At 43.7% G+C, this 12,833-nt stretch overlaps 1 protein-coding gene across 1 annotated transcript in view; it reads left to right on the top strand.

Moving 5' to 3' along the window:
- WDR88 (WD repeat domain 88) overlaps window positions 1-12,833 on the top strand; it is a 34,317-nt gene that overhangs the window by 11,614 nt on the left and 9,870 nt on the right. The window contains exons 4-6 of the mRNA XM_065416784.1: window positions 1,128-1,191; window positions 1,730-1,868; window positions 11,644-11,773. Coding sequence (XP_065272856.1) covers window positions 1,128-1,191; window positions 1,730-1,868; window positions 11,644-11,773 — 333 coding nt within the window. The remainder of the gene's footprint in view (window positions 1-1,127; window positions 1,192-1,729; window positions 1,869-11,643; window positions 11,774-12,833) is intronic.

Below are 12,833 nucleotides of genomic sequence, written 5' to 3'. Positions count from 1 at the left end.
CTACAAGAGCTGTGGAATACACAAACAGTTGAATGTGTAGGTCAAGCAATGTCACTAAGGGTATTATTCCTGGTATTGCTATCAGTGGAGCATAGTCTAGATCAATTCCAATCAAGTTGGAAGATTGACAAAAAAAACTTTGGTCACCACACTTTAATTATGCTAATGGTGCCTTTTGCTGTTGTCTGAGTTTTTGAAGATTGCTAAAAAGACAAGCAGAGTTTCATAGTTTGTTGACCTTTATATCTGTTTCCAGTCAAAAATAGCATTGTTACATAAACTAGATATGGCCTTTATGTGTTAGATGATGTCTATTGAAGAGCAGAAAATACATTGTCAATTGTCAGAAGATCAATGTATGAAATTCCTTGCCATCTAGGTTCCTTTTATTCTTTTAATATATTTAAATTCCATTTTCATGTTTAACTTGTATAAAATGATATTCAGTGACACTGTAATAAATTGGTCAAAAACTGAACAAGTGAAAAGCCATTATGGTAATAAAGTATAATTATCATGTTCTTTAACATTCAGAATAAATGTATTTCAAATATGTGGGAATGTTTTAAGAAAACCTGTCAGTTTCTAGTAAACTTTATTAAATGGCTTTGTTGTGTAATGTAGCTTTGTATTTGTGCATAGCAAGGTCAGTGGTGTTACGCAGCAATATCAACTCCTGAAAATGCAAATAACTAGCAACGAAGATACTTCACATTCATAACAGCAAACCCACCATAATTGCTTTACATGCATTCTAAAGTTAGTGATAATTAAATAACTTGTAATAGGACGAAATGAAAATGAATAGGCTGTCTGCACTCCAAATTACTTAGAAGGCATTCTTTTGTTAATTTCTAGTGCGAAAAATTCCAACTTTTATTTCAAAATTTCCAACTAACTCCTTTTTTGGGCAATAGTTTTTGCAAAAATATAAAAACAAAATATATTTATTTTAAATGTATTGGAAAGTAGGGAGAACAAATAATTTAACAGAGAACTGAAGGTGTGTGTTTGCTTTTCCCCCACAAAGACAACTTTTTATTGTTTCTATACTAACAGCATTTTAAGTCTGAGTTCTTTTAATGGAAATGTTGATTGTTGTTTTTGTTAATATGCTTAATTTTTAGAGTGATAACATCATCATATGATAAAACAGTAAAGGCTTGGGATATGGAAACAGGAAAAATGCTTGTATGTATTGATTTTTTCAATGAGTTTAGCTTTTAGCAGAAATTGGTAACATTATCAAATTCATAAAGATTTTTAAGTTGGAGGTACAGTAAAAAAATGCAATCCTCACGTTGGGCAGTAATGTGGTCTAGTTGGAGACTGTAGGCTCAGCTGTGAGAGCGATTAACTGTGTGACCTAGGGCAAATCGATTTCTTGATATGCCTCAGTTACCTCATCTGTAAAATAATATAGGCATGATTACCTACCCCAGAAGGCTACCTTGAGGTTTAATTCATTTAATATTTCTGGCCAATTTTATGATCTCAGCTGGCCGGTGCTATCTAATTTTAAATTTCCTGCTAATGCAAAATATTAAGTGGGTTTAAAAAAATTGAAATACTGTAAACACACATTTATCAGAGTTCATTAAAATATCAAACAGTAGCAAAAACTATTCCTTCTGAGCCTGTTTACTGATTATAGAAGAGCTGATAAGAAACTATGTGATAACTAATCCCAAAAAGCATGACTTCCAAAACGGTTTATTTTCTTCTTCAGTGGACTGTAGACCAAGAAGGCCTTGTAACTTCATGTAATATTTCATGTGATGGTAAATATGTGGTATCTGGCTTGGACATGGAAAATGCTATATGTGTTACTGATGCAGTAAATGCCACAACGGTGGCATATGTCCAAGGTAAGACTTTAATACTTCACATTGTTTAGTTCTGTTCTTGAGTCTTGCATCTGATGAGATAATTTTTGATTGCATAAAGAAAGTCAAAAACTAGATTAATATTAAATTCAAGATCTATTGGATTCAAACAATCTTTTGTGAGGTTGGGAAACAAACCAATGTGTGAGGAGGGGAAGCAGTATTTAAGAAGACATATCACAGACATGCCCTCCACATGGCAGTGAATATGGAACATCAGGATTTTATTTCTATAGGATGTTTTTGTCCAGTTACACTTTGTTCAGCTTTGTCAATGTGTATTCAAATGAGTGTGTGCAAGAATCTTAACCATATGTGTTGGTTAGCATTCTGCATCTCACCCTTTCTTTTCTCCCATCTTTTTCCTCTCCTTCTGAAGTGTTTGTTTTCTGCAATAGACTCCTCAGAGGATTTTTAATTCTAGATTTTTTCAGGATCAGTAGATTGGTGTTGTCTAATGTGAGTGCTGCATTTGAGGTGCACTGATGATGGAATTTATCCCAGTTCACTAGGACTGGTTAAGCTTCCTGCATTACTTAAGGCCAATGTAATCCCCTGGGTCTGCACAAGCCTCATGAGCTCTTTAAGTGGTGTAGAGGGGCTTGGATGGGCTCTGTGCATTCTGTGTATCCCAAGTCCGTTGACATGAGTTAATATTTCCTTCTGTTTTCTTCCCAAAACCTCTGTAATAGCTACTATGCTATCATAAAAGCATCAGGAACTGGAGGAAGATGGGATAAGAGATAGATCAATGATAACATGGTGCATGAGTCCACTTGTGGACTCATAGATAAACATGTAAGACTGAATTACAGTGGTTGCTTTGCAGTAACCAAGAAGGCTTGTGTGTTTTCTCTCCGTATGTACATAAACGTATTGTCTTGTCAAGCTAAACTAACTACAGTTATTTGTTACAAATATCACTTTAGATTGTTACAGTTTTTAACAATCTAATTTACTTTTCACAATTTATTCAATTTTTCTTTTTTAAAATTTCGTCTCTTTGCTCTGTAAAAAATCGACTATTTAATATCACTTTGGTTTATAGTCAGTTTCTGGGTTTCATAAATTGGCACAATAACACATATTTGGGATGCAAACACTGCAAGGGCATGTTTATTTGATTTAAAAGAATATTTCCGTGACTTTGTTTTTGTTTTTAAAAAGTTAATGGAAAAACTTCTATTTGTCTTAGACTTTGTAAGAACTTGTTTTTATCAAAACTATGTTGTGGACCAAAATTAGCCTGACAGTGGTTTTGATTTTTAAGCACAATTCCCCTTTGAAAGCAATTTCAGTGTTGAGACCGCAGTCCAGAAAAGCACATCAGCACATGTTTAAGGACTTGATTCTTGGATATGCTGAGCACCTTCAACTCCCATTGAAGCCTTTGAGAGTTGAAGATGCTCACTCAACATGTTGCAGAATCAAGCCCTAAATACATGAGCAATCTCATAAATTAAAATATAAACATGTATTTAAGTGCTTTGCTGAAATTGCTTGTTCTTAAAAGTCAGAAGTACACTACAGCTGAATGTAGTTTCAAGATGGACAACAGCTCCATTATTCTTTAAAGGGACACTATCAGGCCAGAGTTGGTTTACATTGACTTTCATGGAGCTAATTACATGCTTAAAATTTAATCATGTATTTTGCTAGATTAGGGCCTGAAGGCTTAAAAATCAATGGAATGGTGAGCTAGTGGCTTATTTTTAGATTCATTAGCAAAAAAAGAAAAATCTACAAAGCTACTACTCCTTTGAATTTTAAATTTTAATTTAAAGCATAGTATAAGGATATGTTTTAATAAAGTTATTGATCAAAAGACAACATAGCTGAGATTTATTCATAACTGAGGAAAACTTAACGTATCCCATAACTTTTCCAATGCACTGTGTTGCTTTTGCTGGAGTTTATTGTATCCTTTCAACTGAACTGTGTGTTGGGGACTTTTGTGTTGTTATAAAACAAGACCCTTCCATGAGCTTGTTTTGTATACAAACTGGATGATACCGTGGCTAAAAAAAATCCCACATATGATATACTGGATTTTGAGTTGTACCATGAACTTCAAATGTCCTTTAACTTTTTCCAATTTATTACTTTTCATTATTCTAATCCCATTGTTGAGACTATTGTAAATTAATGTTTAGATTAATATGACTTTAATCTGTTGATTGAATATGATTTCAACATCTATAGATGTTTATTTGTTGATAGGAAGTATTTACAAAGATAATTGTTTTACTGTGTGTCATGAAGTTTTACTGTGTGTCATGAAGTTTTACTTGTGCCATGTTTACATGTTCTCATTGCAGAATAGCTGACAACTAATATAACAAAGACAATGAGGAGTCAATATTTTCATAATAGAATTTCACTTTGGTAATATGTTGATAGTAAATATAAGATTTATATTTGCTAGTCTACAGTTTCATAGGACTGTGTCAGGGTTCCCTCCCCACTCTGAACTCTGGGGTACAGATGTGGGGACCCACATGAAAGACCCCCTAAGCTTATTTCTACCAGTTTAGGTTAAAAACTTCCCCAACGCACAAATTCTTCCTTGTCCTTGGACAGTATTGCTGCCACCACCAAGTGAGTTAGACAAAGATTCAGGAAAAAGACCACTTGGAGTTCCTGTTTCCCCAAAATATCCCCCCAAACCCCTTCACCCCCTTTCCTGGGGAGGCTTGAGAAGAATATACCAACCGATAGGTTAACAAAGTGAGCACAGACCAAATTCCTGGTTTTTAGGACACTAAAAATCAATCAGGTTCTTAAAAGAAGAACTTTATTATAAAGAAAAACGTAAAAGAAACACACCTGCAAAATCAGGATGGAAGGTAACTTTACAGGGTAATAAAAGATTTAAAACACAGAGGACTCCCCTCTGGACTTAACGTTACAGTTACAAAAAACAGGAATAAAACTCCCTCTTAGCATAGGGAAAATTCACAAGCTAAAACAAAAGATAATCTAACGCATTTCCTTGCTTTACTTACAATTATTGTAATCTTAGATGCTTATTTCAGGTAGGGTTTTAGGAGAGGTTTTTTTCCTGCCTGGTCCCTCTCTCTGTCCCGAGAGCACAAACAAAACCTCCCCCCACAGATTTGAAAGGTTCTTCTTCCCTTATTGGTCCTTTTGGTCAGGTGCCAACCAGGTTATTTGAGCTTTTTAACCCCTTACAGGTAAAGGAGGGATTTTATGCTATCCTTAGCTGTATGTTTATCACAGTCTGCTTAATGCAGGGGTCGGCAACGTTTGGCACGCGGCTCGCCAGGGTAAGCACCCTAGCGGGCCGGGCCAGTTTATTTACCTGCTGACGCGGCAGGTTCGGCCGATCGCGGCCTCCACTGGCCGCGGTTCGCCGTCCCAGCCCAATGGGGGCGGCGGGAAGCGGCGCAGGCGAGCGATGTGCTGGCCGCATCAGCAGGTAAATAAACTGGCCCAGCCCGCCCAGGGTGCTTACCCTGGCGAGCCGTGTGCCAAACGTTGCCGATCCCTGGCTTAATGAGTTGTTCTATTGTATGATATTTCAGTCTAGTATAATTATCCCTCCAGATCTGTGAGGAATGCATGTTGTCAAATTAAATCAGATAATGTCTGCAAGATTATTGCTTACCTTTTTTACTTCAAAATTTCCTTTTGTCTTAGATATAGGCTCTTAATCCTTCTCTCATGTAGTGACAGCACCACAACACCCTTTTCCCTGCTTAGAGAATAGGATAGCTGCTGCCTACACTATTCCTCATATTAGCTAAAAATCAGTGCTTAAGGAGCAAAGTGCTGTGCCCTCCTCTAAAGAACTAGCATATCAACTTCCTGACCTGCCAGGGGTTGCAAGTTTGGATTGCCTGCATATAATCCAATTTACTTCTTTCACAGGCAGTTAGCGAGAATGGTTTAGCAGAGTGAGTTATCTCAAGTCATCAGTGACTATTTTGACATGACATTCTTTCTAGGATATTTAAAAGAATTGTTATAAATTACCAATTAAAATCAGTTTGGAGTACGTCATGAAATAATGTATTTTTTAAATATGATGTTTGTGCAGGATTCTCACCCTTGGACTCCAGCTCCCTAGTGTAAAATAGGAGGAACTATCTCCCCAAGCTCTTACGGTTTTTAAGGGTATGTCTACACTACGAAATTAGGTCGAATTAATAGAAGCCGGTTTTATAGAAATCGGTTGTATACAGCCGATTGTGTGTGTCCCCACATAAAATGCTCTAAGTGCTCTAGTCGGTGGACCGCGTCCACAGTACCGAGGCTAGAGTCGACTTCCGGAGCATTGCAGTATGGGTAGCTATCCCACAGTTCCCGCAGTCTCCGCCGCCCATTGGAATTCTGGGTTGAGATCCCAATGCCCAAATGATGCAAAACAGTGTCGCGGGGGGTTCTGGGTACATGTCGTCAGGCCCCTCCCCCTCCATCAGAGCAACGGCAGACAATAGATTTGCGCCTTTTTACCTGGGTTACCTGTGCTGACAACATACCACGGCAAGCATGGAGCCCGCTCAGCTCAGCTCACCGTCACCATATGTCATCTGGGTGCCGGCAGACGTGGGACTGCATTGCTACACAGCAGCAGCAGCTAACTGCCTTTTGGCGGTAGATGGTGCAGCATGACTGGTAGCCTTCATCGGCGATCTCGGTGCTGGCAGCTGTAGGGCTGCATTGCACCAGCCTTTTGCCTTTTGGCAGTAGATGGTGTATTACGACTGGTAACCGTAGTCTTTTCCTATTACAAGTTGGATCATCGCACGTTAGCAGAGTCTTCCCTGAGCAGCAGATCGTGCAACAGGAAAAATGTGGCTATCAGTCTTAGTACACTAACTGCCAAGCGCCCAGTATTTGCTGCCAAGCACCCAGAAGATGCCGAGGGCTATCAGTCATGCTGCACCGTCGTCTTAAGATGTAAAAAATAGATTTGTTCTGTATTCATTTGCTTCCCCCTCCCTCCGTCAAATCAACGGCCTGCTAAACCCAGGCTTTTGAGTTCAATCTTTGGAGGGGGCCATTCTGTGTGACAGTTGTTTGTGTTTCTCCCTGATGCACAGCCACCTTTGTTGATTTTAATTCCCTGTACCTGTACGCCATGTCGTCACTCGCCCCTCCCTCCCTATGTCCGTCAGATACTAGTTTCGCGCCTTTTTTCAGACCAGACGCCATAGCTAGCACTGGGATCATGGAGCCCGCTCAGATCACCGCGGCAATTATGAGCACTATGAACACCACGCGCATTGTCCTGGAGTATATGCAGAGCCAGAACATGCCAAAGCAAAACCAGGACCAGCCGAGGAGGCGATTGCAGCGCAGCGACGAGAGTGATGAGGAAATTGACATGGACATAGACCTCTCACAAGGCACAGGCCCCAGCAATGTGGAAATCATGGTGTTACTGGGGCAGGTTCATGCCGTGGAACGCCGATTCTGGGCCCGGGAAACAAGCACAGACTGGTGGGACCGCATCGAGCTGCAGGTGTGGGACGATTCCCAGTGGCTGCGAAACTTTCGCATGCGTAAGGGCACTTTCATGGAACTTTGTGACTTGCTTTCCCCTGCCCTGAAGCGCCAGAATACCAGGATGAGAGCAGCCCTCACAGTTGAGAAGCAAGTGGCGATAGCCCTGTGGAAGCTTGCAACGCCAGACAGCTACCGGTCAGTCGGGAATCAATTTGGAGTGGGCAAATCTACTGTGGGGGCTGCTGTGATCCAAGTTGCCAGGGCAATGAAAGACCTGGTGATATCAAGGGTAGTGACTCTGGGAAACGTGCAGGCCATAGTGGATGGCTTTGCTGCAATGGGATTCCCAAACTGTGGTGGGGCGATAGACGGAACCCATATCCCTATCTTGTCACCGGAGCACCAAGCCACCGAGTACATAAACTGCAAGGGGTACTTTTCAATGCTGCTGCAAGCCCTGGTGGATCACAAGGGACGTTTCACCAACATCAACGTGGGATGGCCGGGAAAGGTACATGATGCTCGCGTCTTCAGGCACTCTGGTCTGTTTCGAAAGCTGGAGGGAAGGGACTTTCTTCCCGGACCAGAAAATAACCGTTGGGGATGTTGAAATGCCTATCGTGATCCTTGGGGACTCAGCCTACCCCTTAATGCCATGGCTCATGAAGCCGTACACAGGCAGCCTGAACAGGAGTCAGGACCTGTTCAACTACAGGCTGAGCAAGTGCCGAATGGTGGTGGAATGTGCATTTGGATGTTTAAAAGCGCGCTGGCGCAGCTTACTGACTCGCTCAGACCTTAGCGAAAAGAATATCCCCATTGTTATTGCTGCTTGCTGTGCGCTCCACAATATCTGTGAGAGTAAGGGGGAGACATTTATGGCGGGGTGGGAGGTTGAGGCAAATCGCCTGGCCGCTGATTACGCGCAGCCAGACACCAGGGCGGTTAGAGGAGCACAGCATGGCGTGGTGCGCATCAGAGAAGCTTTGAAAACGAGTTTTGTGACTGGCCAGGCTACGGTGTGAAACTTCTGTTTGCTTCTCCTTGATGAACCCTCCGCCGCCCCCCCCCCCCACCCGGTTCACTCTACTTCCCTGTAAGCCAACCACCCCACCCTCTCCTTCCCCCTTCGAGCACCGCTTGCAGAGGCAATAAAGTCATTGTTACTTCACATTCATGCATTCTTTATTAATTCATCACACAACTAGGGGGATAATTGCAAAGGTAGCCTGGGATGGGTGGGGGAGGAGGGAAGGAAAAGGACACACTGCAGTTTAAAACTTTAACTCTTATTGAAGGCCAGCCTTCTGATGCTAGGGCAATCATCTGGGGTGGAGTGACTGGGTGGCCGGAGGCCCCCCCACCGTGTTCTTGGGCGTCTGGGTGAGGAGGCTATGGAACTTGGGGAGGAGGGCTGTTGGTTACACAGGGGCTGTAGCGGCGGTCTCTGCTCCTGCTGCCTTTCCTGCAGCTCAACCATACGCTGGAGCATATCAGTTTGATGCTCCAGCAGCCGGAGCATCGACTCTTGCCTTCTGTCTGCAAGCTGACGCCACCTATCATTTTCAGCCCGCGATTCAGCACGCCACCTCTCCTCTCGTTCATATTGTGCTTTTCTGTAATCAGTCATTGACTGCCTCCACGCATTCTGCTGTGCTCTGTCAGCGTGGGAGGACATTTGTAGCTCTGTGAACATGTCATCACGCGTCCTACGTTTTCTCTTTCTAATCTTCACTAGCCTCTGTGAAGGAGAAACATTTGCAGCTGGTGGAGGAGAAGGGAGAGGAGGTTAAAAAAGACACATTTTAGAGAACAATGGGTACACTCTTTCACGTTAAATTTTGCTGTTCACATTACACAGCACATGTGCTTTCGTTACAAGGTCGCATTTTTCCTCTTATATTGAGGGCCTGCCGGTTTGGTGTGAGACATCACTCACGCAGTGCCAGGCCACAGATTTCAGCTTGCAGGCAGCCATGGTAAGACATAGTCTTTTGGCTTTTTTAACCTTCTTAACATGTGGGAATGGTTTCAAACAGTAGTGCTCTCATTTCCCATACCAAGCACCCGTTGGGTTGGCCATTTAAAATGGGTTTGCAATGTAAAAGGAGGGGCTGCGGTTTCAGGGTTAACATGCAGCACAAACCCAAATAACTCCCCTCCCCCACACACCCAATTCTCTGGGATGATCACTTCACCCCTCCCCCCCACCGCGTGGCTAACAGCAGGGAATATTTCTGTTCAGCAGAGCAGGAACGGGCACCTCTGAATGTCCCCTTAATAAAATTGCCCCATTTCAACCAGGTGACCGTGAATGATATCACTCTCCTGAGGATAACAAAGAGCGATAAGGAATGGATGTTGTCTGCATGCCAGCAAACACCGGGACCATACGCTGCCATGCTTTGTTATGCAATGATTCCAGACTACGTGCTACTGGCCTGGCGTGGTAAAGTGTCCTACCATGGCGGACGGGATAAGGCAGCCCTCCCCAGAAACCTTTTGCAAAGGCTTTGGGAGTACATCCAGGAGAGTTTTCTGGAGATGTCCCTGGAGGATTTCCGCTCCATCCCCATACACGTTAACAGACTTTTCCAGTAGCTGTACTGGCCGCGATTGCCAGGGCAAATTAATCATTAATCATTAAACACGCTTGCTTTTAAACCATGTGTAATATTTACAAAGGTACACTCACCAGAGGTCCCCTGTGTGCCCTCAGGGTCTGGGAGCATGCCTTGGGTGAGTTCGGGGGTTACTGGTTCCAGGTCCAGGGTGATAAACATATCCTGGCTGTTGGGGAAACCAGTTTCTCTGCTTCCTTGCGGCTGTGAGCTATCTACATTTTCTCCATCCTCATCTTCCTCGTACCCCGAACCCGCTTCCCTGTGTGTTTCTCCAGTGAAGGAGTCATAGCACACGGTTGGGGTAGTGGTGGCTGCACCCCCTAGAATGGCATGCAGCTCCGCGTAGAAGCGGCATGTTTGCGGCTCTGCCCCGGACCTTCCGTTTGCTTCTCTGGCTTTGTGGTAGGCTTGCCTTAGCTCCTTAATTTTCACGCGGCACTGCTGTGCGTCCCTGTTATGGCCTCTGTCCTTCATGGCCTTGGAGACCTTTTCTAATATTTTGCCATTTCGTTTACTGCTTCGGAGTTCAGCTAGCACTGATTCGTCTCCCCATATGGCGAGCAGATCCCGTACCTCCCGTTCTGTCCATGCTGGAGCTCTTTTGTGATCCTGGGACTCCATCATGGTTACCTGTGCTGATGAGCTCTGCGTGGTCACCTGTGCTCTCCACGCTGGGCAAACAGGAAATGAAATTCAAACGTTCGCGGGGCTTTTCCTGTCTACCTGGCCAGTGCATCTAATTTGAGAGTGCTGTCCAGAGCGGTCACAATGAAGCACTGTGGGATAGCTCCCGGAGGCCAATAACGTCGAATTCCGTCCACACTACCCCAATTCCGACCCCCTAAGGCCGATTTTATCGCTAATCCCCTCGTCGGAGGTGGAGTAAAGAAACCGGTTTAAAGGGTCCTTTAAGTCGAAAGAAAGGGCTTCGTTGTGTGAACGTGTCCAGGCTTAATTCGATTTAACGCGGCTAAAGTCGACCTAAACTCGTAGTGTAGACCAGGCCAAGACTGTTAGTGGTAACAGGTAGGGAATCCAAGCCACCACCTCCACTGTTGTTTCATGCCCAAGGTTTAATTGCTTGTTCACATTATTGTTATTGGACTTGTTCTTGTTGCCTGTTGAGGTTGTTCTTTTGGCGGTATTCCTAGAGCTGCTTACACTCCATGAATTAGAATCTTGGCTAGAAGATATCATTAGAGAAGGGGGAATACTGACCTGCTTCTCTGAAGGTATCATTTTATATGATATTCTTATTTACTCAACCTACTTACCTCCTCTCAGAGTTCAGAAGGGAATTTTTTCTTACTTTGATATTTTATTGTCCTACCTTTTGCCAGATTACATTTTCAAACATTTTGTTTTGTTATTGGCTAATTTTTGTTTGTTTTTTTCCCTTCATTTCCTACTTAATCAGGACTGGATGGTTTGAAGGGCAGTAAGTTAGTTCAGGTGTTTTGTATGACACCAGTTGGGGAGGAAAGGGGGATTGTGCTCCTACTCACTGCCCTCGGTGGGAAAAAAAAAAGTCAAGAGTTTAGGGAGTTCTGCCTTTCTTGAACTAGAGAGCTGAGATCCAGATGTGAGAATCCTGAAAATAGCATCTTCAAGGAAGCAGAATTACAAGTTAGGTAATATTCTTGTTTTGGTTTTTATTATAGGTCATCACAGAAGCACAATCACAAGATGTTGTTTTGACCCTGATAACGAGAGAGTCTCTTCAGTATCATCTGATAAGACCATAAAGCTTTGGGACATTATAGCACAATCCACCACTATCACAATTGATGAGTAAGAAAATATAGTATATCTATATTAGGCAAGATTTATATGTACTTTTAAAAAGTATCAGTGAAATGTGTGTTATAACTTATACTGGGAAAATGAACAGTAATTATGTAACTGAATAGCATAATACATGGAAAGGCTGAATAACATACCATTAAATACATGTGTAAGCGGGGAATGGTCCAGCTTATGGGGAACTGTCCTGGCTTATACACTACCCCAGTGAAATGGGCTAGCGAAAGGATCTGAGTCCTCGCTCCCACTTCCTTTACCCAGAGGCCTGCCTGACCTCAAGGGCTCCCCTTCCACTCTCCTGTGTGGCAGAGTCCTCGTAACCCCAACAAGGCTGGGCCCAGGATTCCTGCGGGGCTCAACCCTCAACCTTGTTGTGATCACTTAGGGCAGGGGCTAGGGTGTCCCCACTCCGGGGTGCTCTCTCTGCACTGGATGCTTCCCTGACCCACTGATCATTACATACAGTTCAAAGCAAATACAATTTATTAAACAGCAATCAATTTTAAAAAATAAGGAAAAAATGGGAAAGGCTCAAGGAAAACACATAACCCTGCTCTGTGGCACGGGGACATCACAACCAGCACTCTCTGGAATGTAAGGGAAATTCAGTCTGTTCCTCACAAGTCCCAGGCTCCTTCTGAGGCCCTGGTTGTGCTGCAGGGATGCTGCAGGTCAGACACTTGCTTTGGCAGTAGTCACGCTCTCAGGCTCTAGGTGGCAGGACCATTCTTCCCAGTGTCCCCCCCATCCTGTCGGGGTTACGATCCCCTTTCAAGTCTGACCTGCAAGGCCTCTTGGCTGGGGGTGTCTCCCTGCACTGGGCCTGCTGCCCAGGGTCCCCCTTGCTCTTGCCAGCCGCTCACCGCACGCAGCTCCGGACTGCTCCAGCCCCAGCTCCACTCTGCCTCAGCACTGCTGCTGCTCCTCTGCCTCCAGCTCTCTGGGCTGCTTCTCTGGCCCCTTTGCCTCTGGTTGCTGCAGCTCTCCTCCCAGCACTGGCCTGCTTCCTGGGCTGCTTTTCTGGCCCCTCTGGATCTGGCACAGCTCT

Source organism: Emys orbicularis, chromosome 14 (genome assembly GCF_028017835.1).
Source record: "Emys orbicularis isolate rEmyOrb1 chromosome 14, rEmyOrb1.hap1, whole genome shotgun sequence".
Classification (NCBI taxonomy): Eukaryota; Metazoa; Chordata; order Testudines; family Emydidae; genus Emys; species Emys orbicularis.
The sequence above is the reverse complement of the archived record's forward strand: the minus strand, read 5'-3'. Positions and strand labels throughout refer to the sequence as shown.